Consider the following 15246-nt stretch of genomic DNA (forward strand, 5'->3'; position numbering starts at 1 on the left):
GCACAGTGGTTGAGAGTCCGCCTGCCGATGCAGGGGACACGGGTTCGTGCCCCGGTCCGGGAAGATCCCACATGCCGCAGAGCGGCTGGGCCTGTGAGCCATGGACGCTGAGCCTGCGCGTCCGGAGCCTGTGCTCCGCAACGGGAGAGGCCACAACAGTGAGAGGCCCGCGTACCGAAAAAAAAAAAAAAAGTGCCAGGTCAAAAGGCTTCCCCGCCATCAGAACATCAGAATGGCTCTTCATTTCTCTCAAACCGAAGTTCTTCCCAAGGCCTCCAGAGCCCCACGACCTGGCCCTGCTCCCTCCCACTCCCCTCAGCCTCAAACTCCGCCCCCCCCCCAATCCCTCCCGTTGCCCTGGGCTGTGTTTTCTCTGTCACCCTTGGCCTGTTCCTAAATTCAAGGCCCTTGAATTTTCTCTTCCTTCTCCCTGGGATGTCCTTCCCCCGGATGTGCACGTGGCTCGGCCCTCCTTTCCTCCAGTCATTTATTCAGATGCCATCCTTCAAGAGGCCTGCCCTGTCCTGCTTTTGTTTTCTCCGGAGCACTTAGCACCAGCGGGTGTGCTGTGGATCTGACTCATTTCACTTGTCGTCTGTCTCTCCTCACTCGGACCCTGAGCTCCAGAGACAGGGATTTCTGTTTTGCTCACTGCTGTTTCCCCAACCCTGAACTGTGCCTTGCACATGTGAATGAGAGTCTAGGGTGGACAGCCTGCTGGACCCCACTGCAGTCATGACAGAGACCATATACACATGCGTCCAACCTGTTCAGGGCCTTCCATTGGCAGGTACCCCCTCGCCCCTTCCCTCTGTTTTCTGTAGTGATTAACAGAGAAGAGTGTCTTGGAGGGATGGAAATGTTTCACAGTCCTGATGCGTGATCTTGCTCCGCGCCTGAGACGCACAACAGGTTCATTCACCTCCGTCCCCGTGGACAGGACCACTGTCAGGGCAGGGGTTTCCCAGCACCTTCTGTGAATGTGAGATTGATTGCCATGCAGCTGGTGTTGGAGGACAGCTGGCCACATCCACGCTTGCTGGTTAGGGGGAGATTTTATACCATTGTGTGTCCGTGGGCCTGCACCTTGATGTGGCCTTGGGAACATTGTTCCGCAGGCCCTGGCCCAGCTTACTAAGCGCTCTGTGTATGCTGGGCCCATAGGATGCAGTCCCTCATGTGATCTCCCCAGCAGCCTGGTAAGGTAGGGAATGGGGCCTCAGAGAGGTTGAGCAGCTTAGCCAAGGCACACAGCCAGTCACTGGCCAGCTTAGGAGGGGGGGACTCAGGTCAGTTTGGAAGCTTCTGTGAAGTGCTTAGTACTGTGTCCACACTGAGCAGACATGATAATAAAAATAATAATATAAATCATAATAAAAGAAAATATTTATAATAGCATTGACTGAGCACAGACTAACTGCATGCCAGGCGCTCTGCTAAGATGGCTGTACACCACCTGGCAGAATCCTCACAGCAACCCCATGAGGTGGGTACCGTCGTTATCCCTATTTTCCAGGTGAGGAAATTGAAGCCCAGAGAGGTAACTTGCAAGGTGGACTAGCCAGTCTCCAGGAACACTTCTGGCAACTCCAGTTTTAGCTCAGTATTTTCTGCTTTTTGTGGGGTGTCTCCGGGGTCCTGCCCTCAAGAGGCATCCTCCCCAGCCCGTGGGGTGAACAACACTCTCACAGGTCCAGGGCGGGAAGAAGGCACACTGGAGGACCCATTCCGCTGTGCCGGACACTGCTCCAGGCTCCCCTGGGTGCTTGGGTCCAGGACAAGGAGCAGACTTGGGTGATGCAACATGACCCTCGATTAGAACTCTCTAGGGTTGTCCTAGGAGAAAGGGGGCAGATGTGGCCTGTGCCACCCCAGGTGGGATGGGAGAATGGGAGGAGGAGAGGAGCCGCTTTGAGACAGGTTTTTGGCAGAAAATGAGGAACTGTCTAGGGGACTGTGCCCCCTCTGGGAGTGCCATGTCACCTTTGGTGGAGGTTGCAGGAGGGTTCCTTTGGGGACCAGGCTGAGCTCAGTGGCCTCTGGGGATTCAACCAGCCTCTCGAATGCACCGTCTGTTTCTGATGGCACAGGCTTGTCCCGTTTTAGGAAGCCCACGTCTTTCGAGCCATGTTTGTTCGTTGCCTGGAACCCTTTTGCCTGCAAGTTGTAAAGCCCCAACGAGAACCATCAACCGTGACCCCACTATGCGCCACTCCTTGAGCTGAGCTCTGGGTAACCAGGTAACCGTGCTCTTTCTCTCTCTCCCCCACAGCCCAGTTTAATGGCAGTGAGAAACGGCAGTCATCCCCCTCGCCTTCCCGGGACCGGCGGCGCCAGCTTCGAGCTCCCGGAGGGGGCTTCAAGCCCATCAAACATGGGAGCCCCGAGTTCTGTGGGATCCTGGCAGAGAGAGTGGATCCTGCTGTCCCACTGGAGAAGCAAATGTAAGTTCTTAGGGAGCAAAGCCCAGTCTCAGCAACCAGTTCATGGAGTCACTGTGGAGGCTCATAGAAGGTCAAGGCCACTGTCAAGTCTGTCTGATTGGGGTTAGAGTGCGTGTCTCCTGATTTCTGGCCCTGTCTCTCCACACTGTGTCGCCTGCCTTCCTTTAGTTGGCTAGTAGGAAGTTCTGTGAAATCGTCCGCATGGTGCACCCCTCACTCTTATATGCCCCTTTCTAATTTCATCATCCAGCAAGTGAGTTTTTGAAAAGCTGAATGTATACTAAATCTTGCTGCCTAATTATATATTAGATTTATTTTTATAGCTGTAGTGATGGTTTTTGTTGTTTTTTTTTTTTTTTTTTTTTGTAGTGATGGTTTTGCCCCACATCTGCTTGATATTAATTGGGCAAGGCCTGGACACTCTTGACTTGGGTTTTCCCCAGAGATTTCCCAGCTTTAATCGGCGTCCAAGTCCCATCCCTGCTGCCCCTTTCCCTCCCTGCTTCTCCTCAACACCGCTGGTCAGTGTTTACTGCCCCTCCCCTTGACCGTGATGACCATCTCCCTTCTCTGCTGGGGTGTCAGGTCCCTGCTCTGCTCTGAAACTTTCAGTGGCCCCCCATCACCGCCAGGATGAAGTCCCATATCCCATCTGCCGCTCACTCTGTGAGTTGCCCCCAGACTGCTTTTTCAGTTTCTCATCATTCCACATACCTGCCCTAGAGTGAGCTTCTCCAGGAGCTTAATAAAACACGTCCTGGATCCTGTGCTGGCACCGTCAGGTGTATCATCCTCTTAACAAGCGAATGTGGGATAAATGGGGTGATCATCTTATTGCAAAATGAGAAAATCGGGGCTCTAAGAGAGGTGGAGCCTTGGCTAGGATATCATGGCTCAGAGTGCAGAGGTAGGATTCGAACTCCATGACTCAACCCCACACTCTCCCCTCACTTTCCTCTCATATACACTTCCCCCTCACCCTTAGCACATGGCCGGCACAGAGTAGGCACTCAGTAAGGCCAAGAGATTAGCTGACACCAGGCCGGTTCCTTAGGAGACTTCATTGTGTGTGTTATGTACTATGTTAGTCTCCGCCCAGGGGATTCTGGTCTCACCCAGCCGGCAGTGCATCCCTCACAGGAAATGCTCCCTTGCTGAGCAGGATGCAGAGTTTTCCGAATGATGTCATGTGCTCCTGTGCCCCTTTTTAAGCGTGTGCTGCAGCCTCCTTTGTGACAGCCCTGCGCCTGCTACATCAAGCACATTGGAGGTGGGGTGCGCTCCCAGCGGGTGTTGTGTTAATCACTTCTCACAGCCACACAGATTGGGTGGCAGGTTTTGCTTATTTCTGATCAAACTGTGAGCTTTTTAATCAACAAACAAAATATGATCCAGAGATCCCTGGGAGTTGGGAGCTATTCAGCATGCATCCTGACCAGGTCTGCCTGGGTCAGTCTCAGCAACCAGTTCATGGAGTCACTGTTAAGGCTCATAGAAGGTCAAGGCCACTGTCAGGTCTGCCTGATTGGGATTAGAGTGCGCATCTCCTGATTCCTGGCCCTATGCTTCCTCCCTCCACACTGTATCACTGCCTGGGGTCAGCGGCCCAGCCTACCCTCTTCCCACTCCCAGATGGAACTTCATGGGCCCCTTGAGGGCAGTTCTGCCTTTCCTTTCCCGTTCCCACCCAACAAGGCCCTCGGCCAAGTCCAGAGTCGTGACTGGCTTCCCTCCCCCCACCACCCCCGTCTCATCTCTCTGGGATTATTCTGGCCTGCTGGAGACCCTGCCTCATCACCCGAGAGATGGGCTTAAATAACATCCCACTTCCAGAGGAGCCTGAGGACCCAGGTCCACCGTATCCCCCCACCTGGACTGGTGTTGCCTCAGAGATTAGGGGGCCCCTTCAAGGCCCGACTTCTCTCCACCCTAGCACAGAGGAGAGGGAACATGGGGACACTGAGGGATGTGCCCCAGTCTTAGAGGGTTATTGAAGGTGGACAATCACACATCTGCCCGGGTACCCCTACCACTTGCTTGCTCTCCTGGGATGGTGGAAAGGCTGCTCAGGTACTCAGGGCAACTGCTCCCGGCCTTCTTCAGGCAGCCCACCGCCCCCTCTGTCCTGCGTCATTATTACCATCAGCATATAAACATGTGCCAGTTGTGAACTTCTTAAAGCAAATAAAGAAGTAATCCTGACGGGACATCCCCCTCTGGCTCTGGCCCCTGTTGGGAACATAAGCTCCATGAGGGCAGGAACTTGGCTGGGTCACCACTGCTCAGTGCCTGGAACAGTGCCTGGCACATAGTATGTGCTCAGTGAATAGCTAGCTGTCCACTCAATGGACAAAGTCCCCAAGGAGGGACGTTCGGAACCTTTTCCCACGTGTCAGCACGTCTTCTCTCCCTTCCATCACCTGCCACTCTCTCACCCACCACAATCTGCTTCCCTTTTCTGCCTGAGTCACCAGGTGACCTCCTCTGACCTCTGTGGCAGCCAGCACAGTAGACGGCTCCCTCCTGCAGAGACAGTCTCTGCTCCTGGTTTTGCTCCTGCCTCCCCCGCCGGATCCTTGTCTCAACCTGACCTGAAAGTCAGACTGTCCGAGGCTCAGTTTCCAGCTACATACTCTCCCTGGGTAGTCTCAGGATGCTGGTGGTGATTCACCAGTGCGCTTCCCCAGCCCACAGAACTCCCAACTCCTACGTCCAGCTGCCTTTGTGGAATCTTCACTTGGCTGACGAATGGGCATCTTGAATTTAACACGTTCAAAACTGGACTCCTGATCTTCTCCTGGACACCCCCTCCTCCCCAGCTTCCCCACCTCCACAAACGGCATCACATCTACCTAGTTGCCCAAGCCACAACGCTGGAGTCATCTTGATTCCTTTGTTTGCATTATACCAGCATCTAGTACATTACTAAGTTCTTCCAGTTTTCCATCCAGAACACAGCCCGAATCCATCCATCTTCTTATCTCAGGTCCTCCCATGTGGACCACTGCAGAAGCCTCCTCTCTCGTCTCCTGCTTCATTTCCCCTCTGGCCACTCTTCAGGGAAGCCTGGCTAACCTTTTGTAAGATCATCCAGAGCAAGTATCTCTTAAGCATCTCTGTTTAAAACTCTCATTGCCCTCCCTATGCTTAGAATAAAATCAGACTTCTTCCCTTGGCCCACAAGGCCTCAGGGAACTGGACCCTGCCTTCCTCTCCATCCTCATCCTGTACCACTCACCACACTCACAGTGCTGGACCATTCTTGCTGCCTTTTTGCTCCGTGGACACCCCAAGCTCATTCCTACTTCTGGACCTTTGCATTTGCTGGTTCCTCTGCAGAGAACATGTTTTCTTTGGCTCTTTACATGATCGACTCCTTCTCACAGTGCAGATTCTCAGGTCAAATGCCATCTCCTTGGGGTCCTCCCCTGTCCATTCATTCCATAGTAAGCACCTCCCCTGCCCCAGTCACTGCCTTCTCACAAACCCAATATTCCTACGTAGCACTTGTCACTATCTGACATTGTTTCCTGAATCTATTTGTTGATTCTCCATCTCCCTGCATCAGTCCTGTGAGATCAAGGGTGTAGTAAGTGGTGAGTAAATATTGGATGAGCTCATGGACATTGGTTGGACTGGATGGCTATGGTTGAGTCTTCTTAATCCCTATGGTTCTGGCCTGAGTGGCCAGCTCTGCAAAGTCCAGCACATCCCCAAGATGGCCTGCTGCCTGGAATCTCTTTTCAGTCCAGACAAAGCCTCCTCGGGCACAGGGGTTGGTCCCCAGCCGTGCCCCCCAACCCCAAGGACCACCCAGGCCCATCCTGGCTGCCCTCTCCCCATCCTCCAGTCTAGTGTCCTTTGCCCCATCTCTCCCAAACTCCTGGTTCTCCTTTGATCCTCGACCCTGAGTCCCCTGCCTTTCTCTCCGTGTGGAGTGACTGGAGCAGCGGGGGAAGGAACCAGCAGCTTATCCTGTTTACCCACCAGGGGTTACCCTTAACGAGGATCCAGAGCCCCCGGAGGCCTGTCTGCCACCACCTCCCTTAGTGCTGCTTGTCCTGTGTTCAGGGGGCAGATGCGGACAGCACTTCCCTGGAGACCACTTCTAGGCCTTCACTGAGGACAGCTCTGCTTCAAATATCTGAAACTTGTTTTCCGAATAAAACAGCATTTTGTCAGCTCACTGGGGCTGTGTTACACAGGTGAAATTTCTCTTGTCTAACCTCTTCTCTCAAACACAGTCATGTATCCTTTCTTAAGCATATCCTGAGCCTTCACGTCTCTGGGAGGGTGAGCGGTCACCTCCTGGCGATCAGTGACCCGGTCACATGCTCATTGGATGGGGATACTCACATCATACTCACGCTCCAGTCCTTGCTTTCCTAGAGCTGGTTGGGTTTTTTTTAGGTTATAATTATGTCATCCTCACTGCTGCTAACTATTCAGAACACTGCCTTATAAACGGCAGAAAGTGCAGAGAAAGGCAGTGCGACGCTTTTCTCCAAGCAGAATGTCTGTACCAGAACTTTCACGGCTACTGTTCACAGGGCACTCCTGGGCAGGTCCAGGAGGCAGCCTCCCCCATACACCTGGGAGCTTAAAATGTAGTCTGCGCGGGGAGCAGCAGCCTGAAATAGTGATAGTTGGGGAAGTGACCCTTGGCCATCAACAAGTTCAGTCTCTTTCAGCTGATGCTCGTAGCTGCCGTTTGTGCAAACTCACCCCATTGCAGGCTGTGCACCAGCCCTTTAATGCATCGTCCCATTTGATCCTCACAACCCCCAAAACAGGGGTGGAGTGATCCTAACTTGGTAGGGAACCCCGAGGTGTACCCAGGTTCAGCCACTTGCCCCAGAGTGCCCGGCTGGCCAGTGGCAGAACTGCATCTGTGACTCAGCGGCCAAAGGGTGATCCATTCTTGACCATCCAGCACCCCTGGTTCTCTTCCTGACCCCATCTCTGGCCACCTTCCCACTGATCCAGCCCCTCAGAGACTGTCACGTAAACAGAGACCCGTTCTGAGTATACCCGCTGGTCGGCATCTTAGGATCCTCACTCTGCCACTGCAATTTTACCTTCAGCTTTTTCAGTCTTGAAAATCAACGTTCCCCTTTTGTTCTGCAGTCAAGCATCTGTCACTGCACCCCTCCCTTCTGATTCTGCCACTCACCACATGCTGTCCAGAAGCAGTGGCACTGGGATTTCCACGTGCCCAGTCGATGCCAGATGCACTTGGCAGGAGCACTGGTGTGACCCCCCCCACCCCAAATGCCTGCTCTCCTGAGTGATGAGCACCGCCCACTAGTCCCACAGATGTCGCAGAGCCAGCACGTGTCCCTCCTGTCAGCGCCCTCTGACGGCTTCTGTGTCACTCAGATGGAGAAAGCCAGAGTCCCCGCATTGCCTTGCGTGCAAGGCCCCCGAGCCGGCCCTGCTGCGTGGCCTCTTCGGCCTCAGCACCCACCCCACTGCCTTGCCTCGCTCCAGCCACGCTGGCCTCCTTGCTGTTTCCAAAACATGCCAGGCACTCCCGCCTTTGCTGCCCTTCCTTCTACCAGATGCGCTCTTTTCCAGCTGCTGTCCTTCGTGGCTTCCTCCCTCACCTCCTTCAGGTTCACGCTGAAATGTCACTCTCTGCAGAAGGCTTCCCTGGCAGCTGCTTAAAGTAGCGGTCCCTCCTGCCATCTCCAAGCCAGGCAGCCCTGCTTCGTTTCCTCCATAGCCTCCACACTAGACCGGAAGCTTCATGGCGAGGAGATCGCAGGTCTGCTCACTGTTCTCTCCCCAGGACCTGCGTGCAGCAGGCATTCGGTCGATGTCTAGTGAATGACTGAACGCACGGATACACACAGGTGCACGCACACACACAAACGCACGTGCACTGCCTCGTGACAAGGAGGCCCGGGACGCCGACAGCTGCCCTCGGAGAGGCTGAGCCTCGTCGGGGAGGAGCGGATTTCAGGGTGTCAGCTGTGGGGGTCCGTCCCTGCTGGGTTCTGACCCCGTCTCTTCTCCGCAGATGGTATCACGGAGCCATCAGCAGAGGAGATGCGGAGAACCTGCTGCGACTCTGCAAGGAGTGTAGCTACCTTGTCCGGAACAGCCAGACCAGCAGGCACGACTACTCCCTCTCCCTGAAGTGAGTACACCTTGGCCACCTCCTGGGCCCTCGGCAGCCTCCAGCGATGCGTGGCCTGGCCCCAGTGTCTGGGGCAGAAAGACCCGCCAGTGTCCCCCAAGGGAACTTGCCAGCATGAGTTATTTCAAGCCTTGCTTTTCCAATTTGATCTTATTCTGGGATATAGAGGAGTTTTTATGTCCTCTGTTTCTGCCCCCCACAAAGAGGGGGGGCATTTTCCTAGAATTTATATTAAATATCCAAGAATAGCTTTCACACGTACGGTGAGCCAGGGACTATAGAAGTGCGTAGCATGCCTCATCCCTCTCTCAACCCTCACACAGCACTTTGATGAGAAACATCTTGTCCCCATTTTGCAGATTAGGAAACTAAGGCTCAGAGAGGGGCCATGGCTGGCCCAAGGGGCAGGGCCAGTACTCAAGGCCTGGTGTTTGACTCCCCACTGTTCCTGCTGCCGCCATGAGAACCACCCTTTCCTTATGTTCTAGGTTGCTGTTTGGGGAAGTTTCACTTTTAGGTGTCACACAAAGGTTGTGAGGAACACTGGGAAGAGCCAGGAAGAACCTTGCTGGCATTATCACCTGTCAGGTCTTTCTGGATACGAGGCCATTGCTTTCAGGATAGGTGGCCCTGCCATAAGAAAAGGGTTTTTTGATTGAGGGCTTCATCATTTAGTGCCGTTACTGACTGGATGGAACCCAGCGGATTGTCTGAAACCCATTTTACAGACAGGAAAACTGAGGCCTGGAGAGAGGACGGATTTAAAGAATTAGTGACAGAACTGGGGCATAAACCCAGGCCGTTCAGCCAGCACAGACCATCAGGAGTGGTGCAGCCCTCTGCCTGCTTCCTTTCTGCTCTACTCACCATTGTTCAAGGCCATGTGATGGAGAGAGGGCCTGCTGGGATGCAGCTGTCAGGAGAGCCCTGTGCAGGCCGGGTTGTGTAGTCAGTAGGGTCAGTGCAGCCAAGGAGAGAGAGATTGGCCTGTGTTCTCTGCTCAGGACTGACCCCACCTGAGAGGGACAGTGACAAACTGCAGAGCAGAGCCTGGGCAGGCAGCAGAGGCACTGGAAGTCCGCCTGGAGAAGGGAGGGTGTGTGGAGACTTGGGGACACCACAGATCTCTCAAGGACATCAGGGCAGAAGTGGTAGATGGGAGAGTTATGGGCAGGCAGATTCCAGGTCAGTGAGAGGCGCAGTTCTCTAACAGAGCCAATCAGGAATCAGAACGATCCAAAGCTGCCTCAAGAAGTAGCGAGTATCTCATCACTGGGGGTGTGTGCAGCCAGGAGCCGGACAACCGCCTTGCCAGGGAGGACGTGGAGGGGATTTCTAAGCAGCTGGGAGGGCACTCAGGACAAACGGCACATGCATGCTTCATCGTCCACCATCAGGCCTGACAGCTTAAAGAATCAGGCCAGTTATTGCAGCCCAGGAAAATTCAATACTCTAAACCGTGGCTGGGCTGGAGGCGGCCAAAGCCAGAGGGCCACAGTGGGGTCAGGTGCACACCGCTGGCTGTGCTGCCTGGGGCCAGGGGGTCTTCAACTCCCCACTGCTCCATGCAGCCCCCTCCCTCCCTTACTGTTCGAGGTAACCTGGCAACCCGGGTGCCCATGAATGATGCTTCCAGATCTTCACCTTCCCGCCTCAAGGTGAATTGTGCCTTTCTGGACTGCAAGAGGTAAAAGAAGCAAGTGACATCAGAGATGGGACTCCTGTGTCACCACCTTTCCCTGGTGACCCAGACAGCCTGCCCACGCCCTGGGCTTCCTCACTCTCATCACGCTGGCAATCTCTGAGTTCCTCAGTGGATCTCATTCTTCCTGGAATTCTGTCGTCTGGGACCAGGCCAGAGGCGTCTTCCCGAGAGGGCTGATTGAATGCACAGAGAAAAGGGTGGGGCTCCCCGTGCCAGGCCCAGTCGTTCATCATGAGGGCCAGGGCCCCATCGCACTTCTGTTCATTCACTGGGCGCGTGCTGGGCCCCTGCACTGGGCAGGCCTGGCTGAACACTGGGGCCCCTGGTGACCCCACCACAGCCCTGCCTGCAAGGAAGAAACAGCCTCCCAAGTTCCCAGGATGTTTGGGGCTGAGGCGCCAGCATGGGAGCACACAAGGAATCTCGAGCCAGTGGCAGGAGTACTCATGCCAGCGGTGCCTGCGTGGTCCATTCCTCAGTGCCCTGAGCCCATGCCCTCCGTTATACAAACAGGCCCAAATGCCAGCTCACCGGTGGGTCTTCAGAAGAGTGTTTCTGTCAAAGTCCTAAGAGCATAATTCCCTTTTCGTTCCTGGTTTGCTCCCTTCCCTAGACCGTAGGACCACTCTTGGGATGGAGAGCGCCTTGATTCTCTTCTGCTCTGTAACAGGCTTATAGTCCAGGGGCCGGGCTTCCCCACTTGCTGGCCTTGTGGCCTTGGCAGCCACATCACCTTTCTGAGCCTCAGTGTCCTCATCTGTGCATGAGAGGTGACGCTGCTTTCCTTACATCGATGCTTATCAGTGTCTCTGGCTCTCCGGGGTTCCCCTGCCCGTGGGTTCAGCCACCCATTGTCCTTGGAGTGCTGTGGCAGGATCCCCTGCACCTCCCAGGCGAGGGGAGGAGGTGGAGGAGACTGAGGGCGCAGCCCAGGGGCCTGCGCTGGGATCCCAGATCAGAGCACTCTGCCGTCAGGCCCAGGTTTGTCTTCCTGGACCCGTCCTGTCAGTTCTCATTATCAGGAAGTGCAATTTGGATGACTGATCTCTGCCCATGGGTGCTGGAGGTGGAGGGTTTAGTTTTGCATGCTTGTCAGGAGCCATTAGCTCCCAAACGCCAGAGGGGTGGTCTTACCTGGTCAGCCTTCTCTTGAAGAAGGCCAGAAGTGGGGAGGAGGGCTAGGCCATCCGTGGCTGGCCAGAGCAGCCCGCTAAGTGGAGGTGGGCTTGTTTTCCAGAGCAGCCTCAGTTCCCAGTGACCAGTCAGGCTGCCGGCCAGGGAGTGACACCTGGCATTCATCACCTCAACCACAAATGGAACTGCCCTGGTACTGAATGTCCCGGCTGCTTGTGGCAAGTGCCAGCTTTGCCAGCCACCATGGAGGTCCAGGGACTCCACATCCTGAAGCCTCCCTGGTGGGGGTAGGGTGGGGAGTGGCATTATCAGGAGTGAGGTGCAAATGTACATTGGAATTCCAGCTATGTTATCATGTGAGCCTTGGGTCATGCGATGAGGGTATTCCAGGGTGGAGGAAAGTGTTTGGGGGAGTCTGGCCCCAGAGGACAGGGCCCTCCACCCCTCCCGTCCTTCCCTCAGCACATATTTGTCAGAGCCCTTGGTACCAGGCACTAGGCCGAGCAGCACAGGGAGCAGAGGAGAGGACAGCCCGGCCCGGGCTGCAGAGCTCCCAGTCTGGGCCTTGTTGCTTGCATGTCTGCACAGAGGCCCTTGGGGGCCAGAGCTGGCGCTGGAGTGAGAGGGTCTGGAGAAGCTGCTGCGCAGAGGTACACTTAAGCCTTAAAGAAAGGGTAGGCATTCCCCAGGCAGGGACAGTTGGTGGGCATCTCAGGTGGAGGGGACAGGCTAGGCAAAGCCCTGGAGATGCAGAAGAGCCTGGGCAGGACTCGCGCCCTGCAGAGGAGCTGAGACTCAGTTCTTAGTGACGGGGCCACTCTCAGGCACCCGCCTGTATGCTTAAACCCCACTTCCACCCTGCAAATCCACAGCACTTCACGATTTAGAAAGCCTGCGCGTTCGCCTCGGGACAGCCCCACGGGGTGGCCAGGGCAGAGACCACCATCCTCGTTCTCACCTTAGGGTAGAGGAAGCTGACCGACCAGCTGAGAATGGAGTGGAGGCAGAGGATTCCCAGCCCAGTGTCTCCCCACCCGCTCCCAAGCACTCCTTACACCGGCCAGAAGGTCATCGGTGTCGAACCTGAAGCGACCGTAGAGGCCTGCCTGGTCCAGTCCCTTTGCTTCATGGCTGGGGAGACTGAAACCCACAGGGGATTTGTGACTGACCAGCTCCCCAGCTGGCAGCTGACCACACTGACGAGAGATGGCGACTGCTTCCCACTGTGGGGACCAGGCAGATCCCTGGACCAGCCTAAGCTGCCACCCACCTGCCCCTTCACCAAAACCCCCCGCACCCGTGGCAATCCAAGATGGCGCCTGCCTCCCTCACCTCCTCGCATCCATCCAAGTCCCCTCCATGGCGGACGCCCCCACCCGTGAAGCAGTCTTGCAGAGGTCCTGCCTCATGGCTTTTGAACACTGCCCTCATCCCCTCCTTCTGCAGAACTCTCCCTCTTCCCCTCTCCAGCCTGACCTGACAGGGCGTCAGACCCTTGGCGCCCTCTCAAGCCATCAGCACACACGTTGGCCCCAGCGCCAACCATTGACCCCTGCTACACTCACTCTAGCCTCGGGGAAGTGAAAGGTTGAGCTTTTAGAAGTTGGCAAGAAAACATCACCCTCTAACACAGTTTACTGTTTGGAAAGGCAAGCAGCGGGGGAAAGGGATGAAAAATCTCATTAAAAGGGTTCTTTAGGCACTTTGGACTGTGAATGACTCTTTGCAATTTCTAGTTTCATGAGTTTTTGCAAAGGAATCTGGACAAGATGAGGGAAACAGGACTCCAAAGACCAGAGGGTTTGCTGCTGAGGGCCGGGGAGGCAGGGAGAACGCCAGGGCCTCCTCGTACACAGGGCAGGCTCTGCCTGTTCTGGGCACCCCCCCGGGATGGGGGCAGACAGAGTGGCCCTCCTGAGGCCTCAGCAGGGATGCCCCTGCTCCTTTGACAAGGGCCCAGCCCTGTTCTCTTTAAGCACTGAGAGCCCCAACTCCAGTGGGGGACATGGCCCCAGGGAGCCCTCACAAAGGGGCCTTCAGCTTTCAAATCCCCAAAGGCAAACTTCACAGCATCCTTGCAAATGTGTGGCCCAGATTCTGACCTCAAGAGACATTTCTGGGGTCTGACCTTTTCCCATCAGGGTACAACTCAGCCCTGATCACTCAGGAGCCTTCCTCAGCCCATGAGCTCTGCCCCTTCCGTGCCTTGTTATTTAATGGGCTCCAGTCTCCAGGAGTTCATAGCCCAATCGGGGAAGAAGTGGTATTTACACGAGTAACTCAGATACTCATAGAACGTGTTTAAGGCTCCCCAAGGCAGAAAATGCTCAGGGCTGTGAAAGACGGAAGGAACCAGAAGAGGGGTTGTTTGAAGGCCGGGCAGATCTTAGACCTGTGCACAGGGTAGAGAGGGCAGCCAGGCAGAGGGAATGGTACAGAGGCAGGAAGTGCAGAGCTTGTGTAAGAACAACAGATGACATTGATGGGAGCTAAGGAGACGGGTGGCCCTAGTCATCAGGCTGAGGAACTGGGGACTCTAACCTGTAGGGCAGGGAGCGTTCCTGAAGGTTTTGAGCAGCGTCGCAGTCATGTCCCCAGAGCTGTATTCTAGAACCATTCATGAACCAGGGTGTCAAATGGAACACTACTCTGCCTCCCTCTCCCCGACATGTCCACAGACATGCCACCCGAGCTAGCACAGTCCAAGAGGTGGGCAGCACGTGGCCACACGTCCCAAGGGGAGATCCAGGGCAGCCCTTTTAAAGATGTAGAGGGAAGGGGCTTTCCTGGTGGTGCAGTGGTTGAGAGTCCGCCTGCCGATGCAGGGGACACGGGTTCGTGCCCCGGTCCGGGAAGATCCCACGTGCCACGGAGCGGCTGGGCCCGTGAGCCATGGCCGCTGAGCCTGCGCGTCCGGGGTCTGTGCCCGCAACGGGAGAGGCCACAACAGTGAGAGGCCCGCGTACCACACACAAAAAAAAAAGTAGAGGGAAAAGCATGGGCTCTGCAGCCAGAGATACCTGGGTTCAAACCCTAGCTCCATCTCTTACCTGCTGTGTGGTTCTCGGCCAATGACTTTACCTCCCTGATCATCACCTAGAAAGCCACGTAGGCCACTCTCATGAAGTTGTTGTAATAATTAACGCAGCTCAGCAGGTATATGCCAGTCTCCGCTCCTCCCAGCTTTCCCGGAGCCTTTAGAAATTGCCGTGGAAGCAGCAAGGTGGACAGGGCTGCACCAGGTCAGGCGCCCTCAGGGTGCGTCTGGGCTACATCTGCTTCTGGATGACACGGGCGAGTGTCTTCCCCGTTCCCACAGAAAGAGGGTCTGGCATTTGATTCGTAAATTTGCTTCCAGGTCCAAGCTGTCTTTCTGCTCAGTCCTAAGTGTGGTGGGAAGGAGGGAGCGGGACAAGAAGATGCCTCCTGCTCTGATTGCTAAACGAGGCCCGTCAGGTTCCTGCTTGGAGCTGGGGGTCTGTGCTGACTGCTGGGCAGCCAGTCTTCACCCAAAAGATGCTTCCTGGGAGGGTGGTGAGCGTAGCAGGGCCAGAGGAGCTGATGGGCTGCGTTCCAGGGGCTCTGGGGGCACATTTCTGTTAGAGTTGTTTTTCTTTCTTCTCTCCCCTCGTTGATTTATATAGTAGAGGAGAGAGTTTTCAAACAGTAGGCATGTCTGGGTCTAGGCAGGCGGGCCAGTGATTAATCTTAGTTTGTTGCTGCTGACAGCCAGGAGCAAGAAATAATAAAGGTTTGCAGGGCGGGGAGAGGCGGGGGATGAGGAAAGGCTGCTCGCCCTGCGATCATTGGCAGGGAGCACG

The 15246-nt window shown here is 55.4% G+C and overlaps 1 protein-coding gene across 2 annotated transcripts in view; it reads left to right on the forward strand.

The window, feature by feature from the left end:
- SHB (SH2 domain containing adaptor protein B) overlaps positions 1-15246 on the forward strand; it is a 137425-nt gene that overhangs the window by 100541 nt on the left and 21638 nt on the right. For both annotated transcript variants that reach the window (XM_060014481.2, XM_060014482.1), the window contains 2 exons: positions 2273-2444; positions 8467-8586. In XM_060014481.2, coding sequence (XP_059870464.1) covers positions 2273-2444; positions 8467-8586 — 292 coding nt within the window. The remainder of the gene's footprint in view (positions 1-2272; positions 2445-8466; positions 8587-15246) is intronic.

The sequence above is a fragment of the Delphinus delphis genome, chromosome 6 (genome assembly GCF_949987515.2).
Source record: "Delphinus delphis chromosome 6, mDelDel1.2, whole genome shotgun sequence".
Classification (NCBI taxonomy): domain Eukaryota; kingdom Metazoa; phylum Chordata; class Mammalia; order Artiodactyla; family Delphinidae; genus Delphinus; species Delphinus delphis.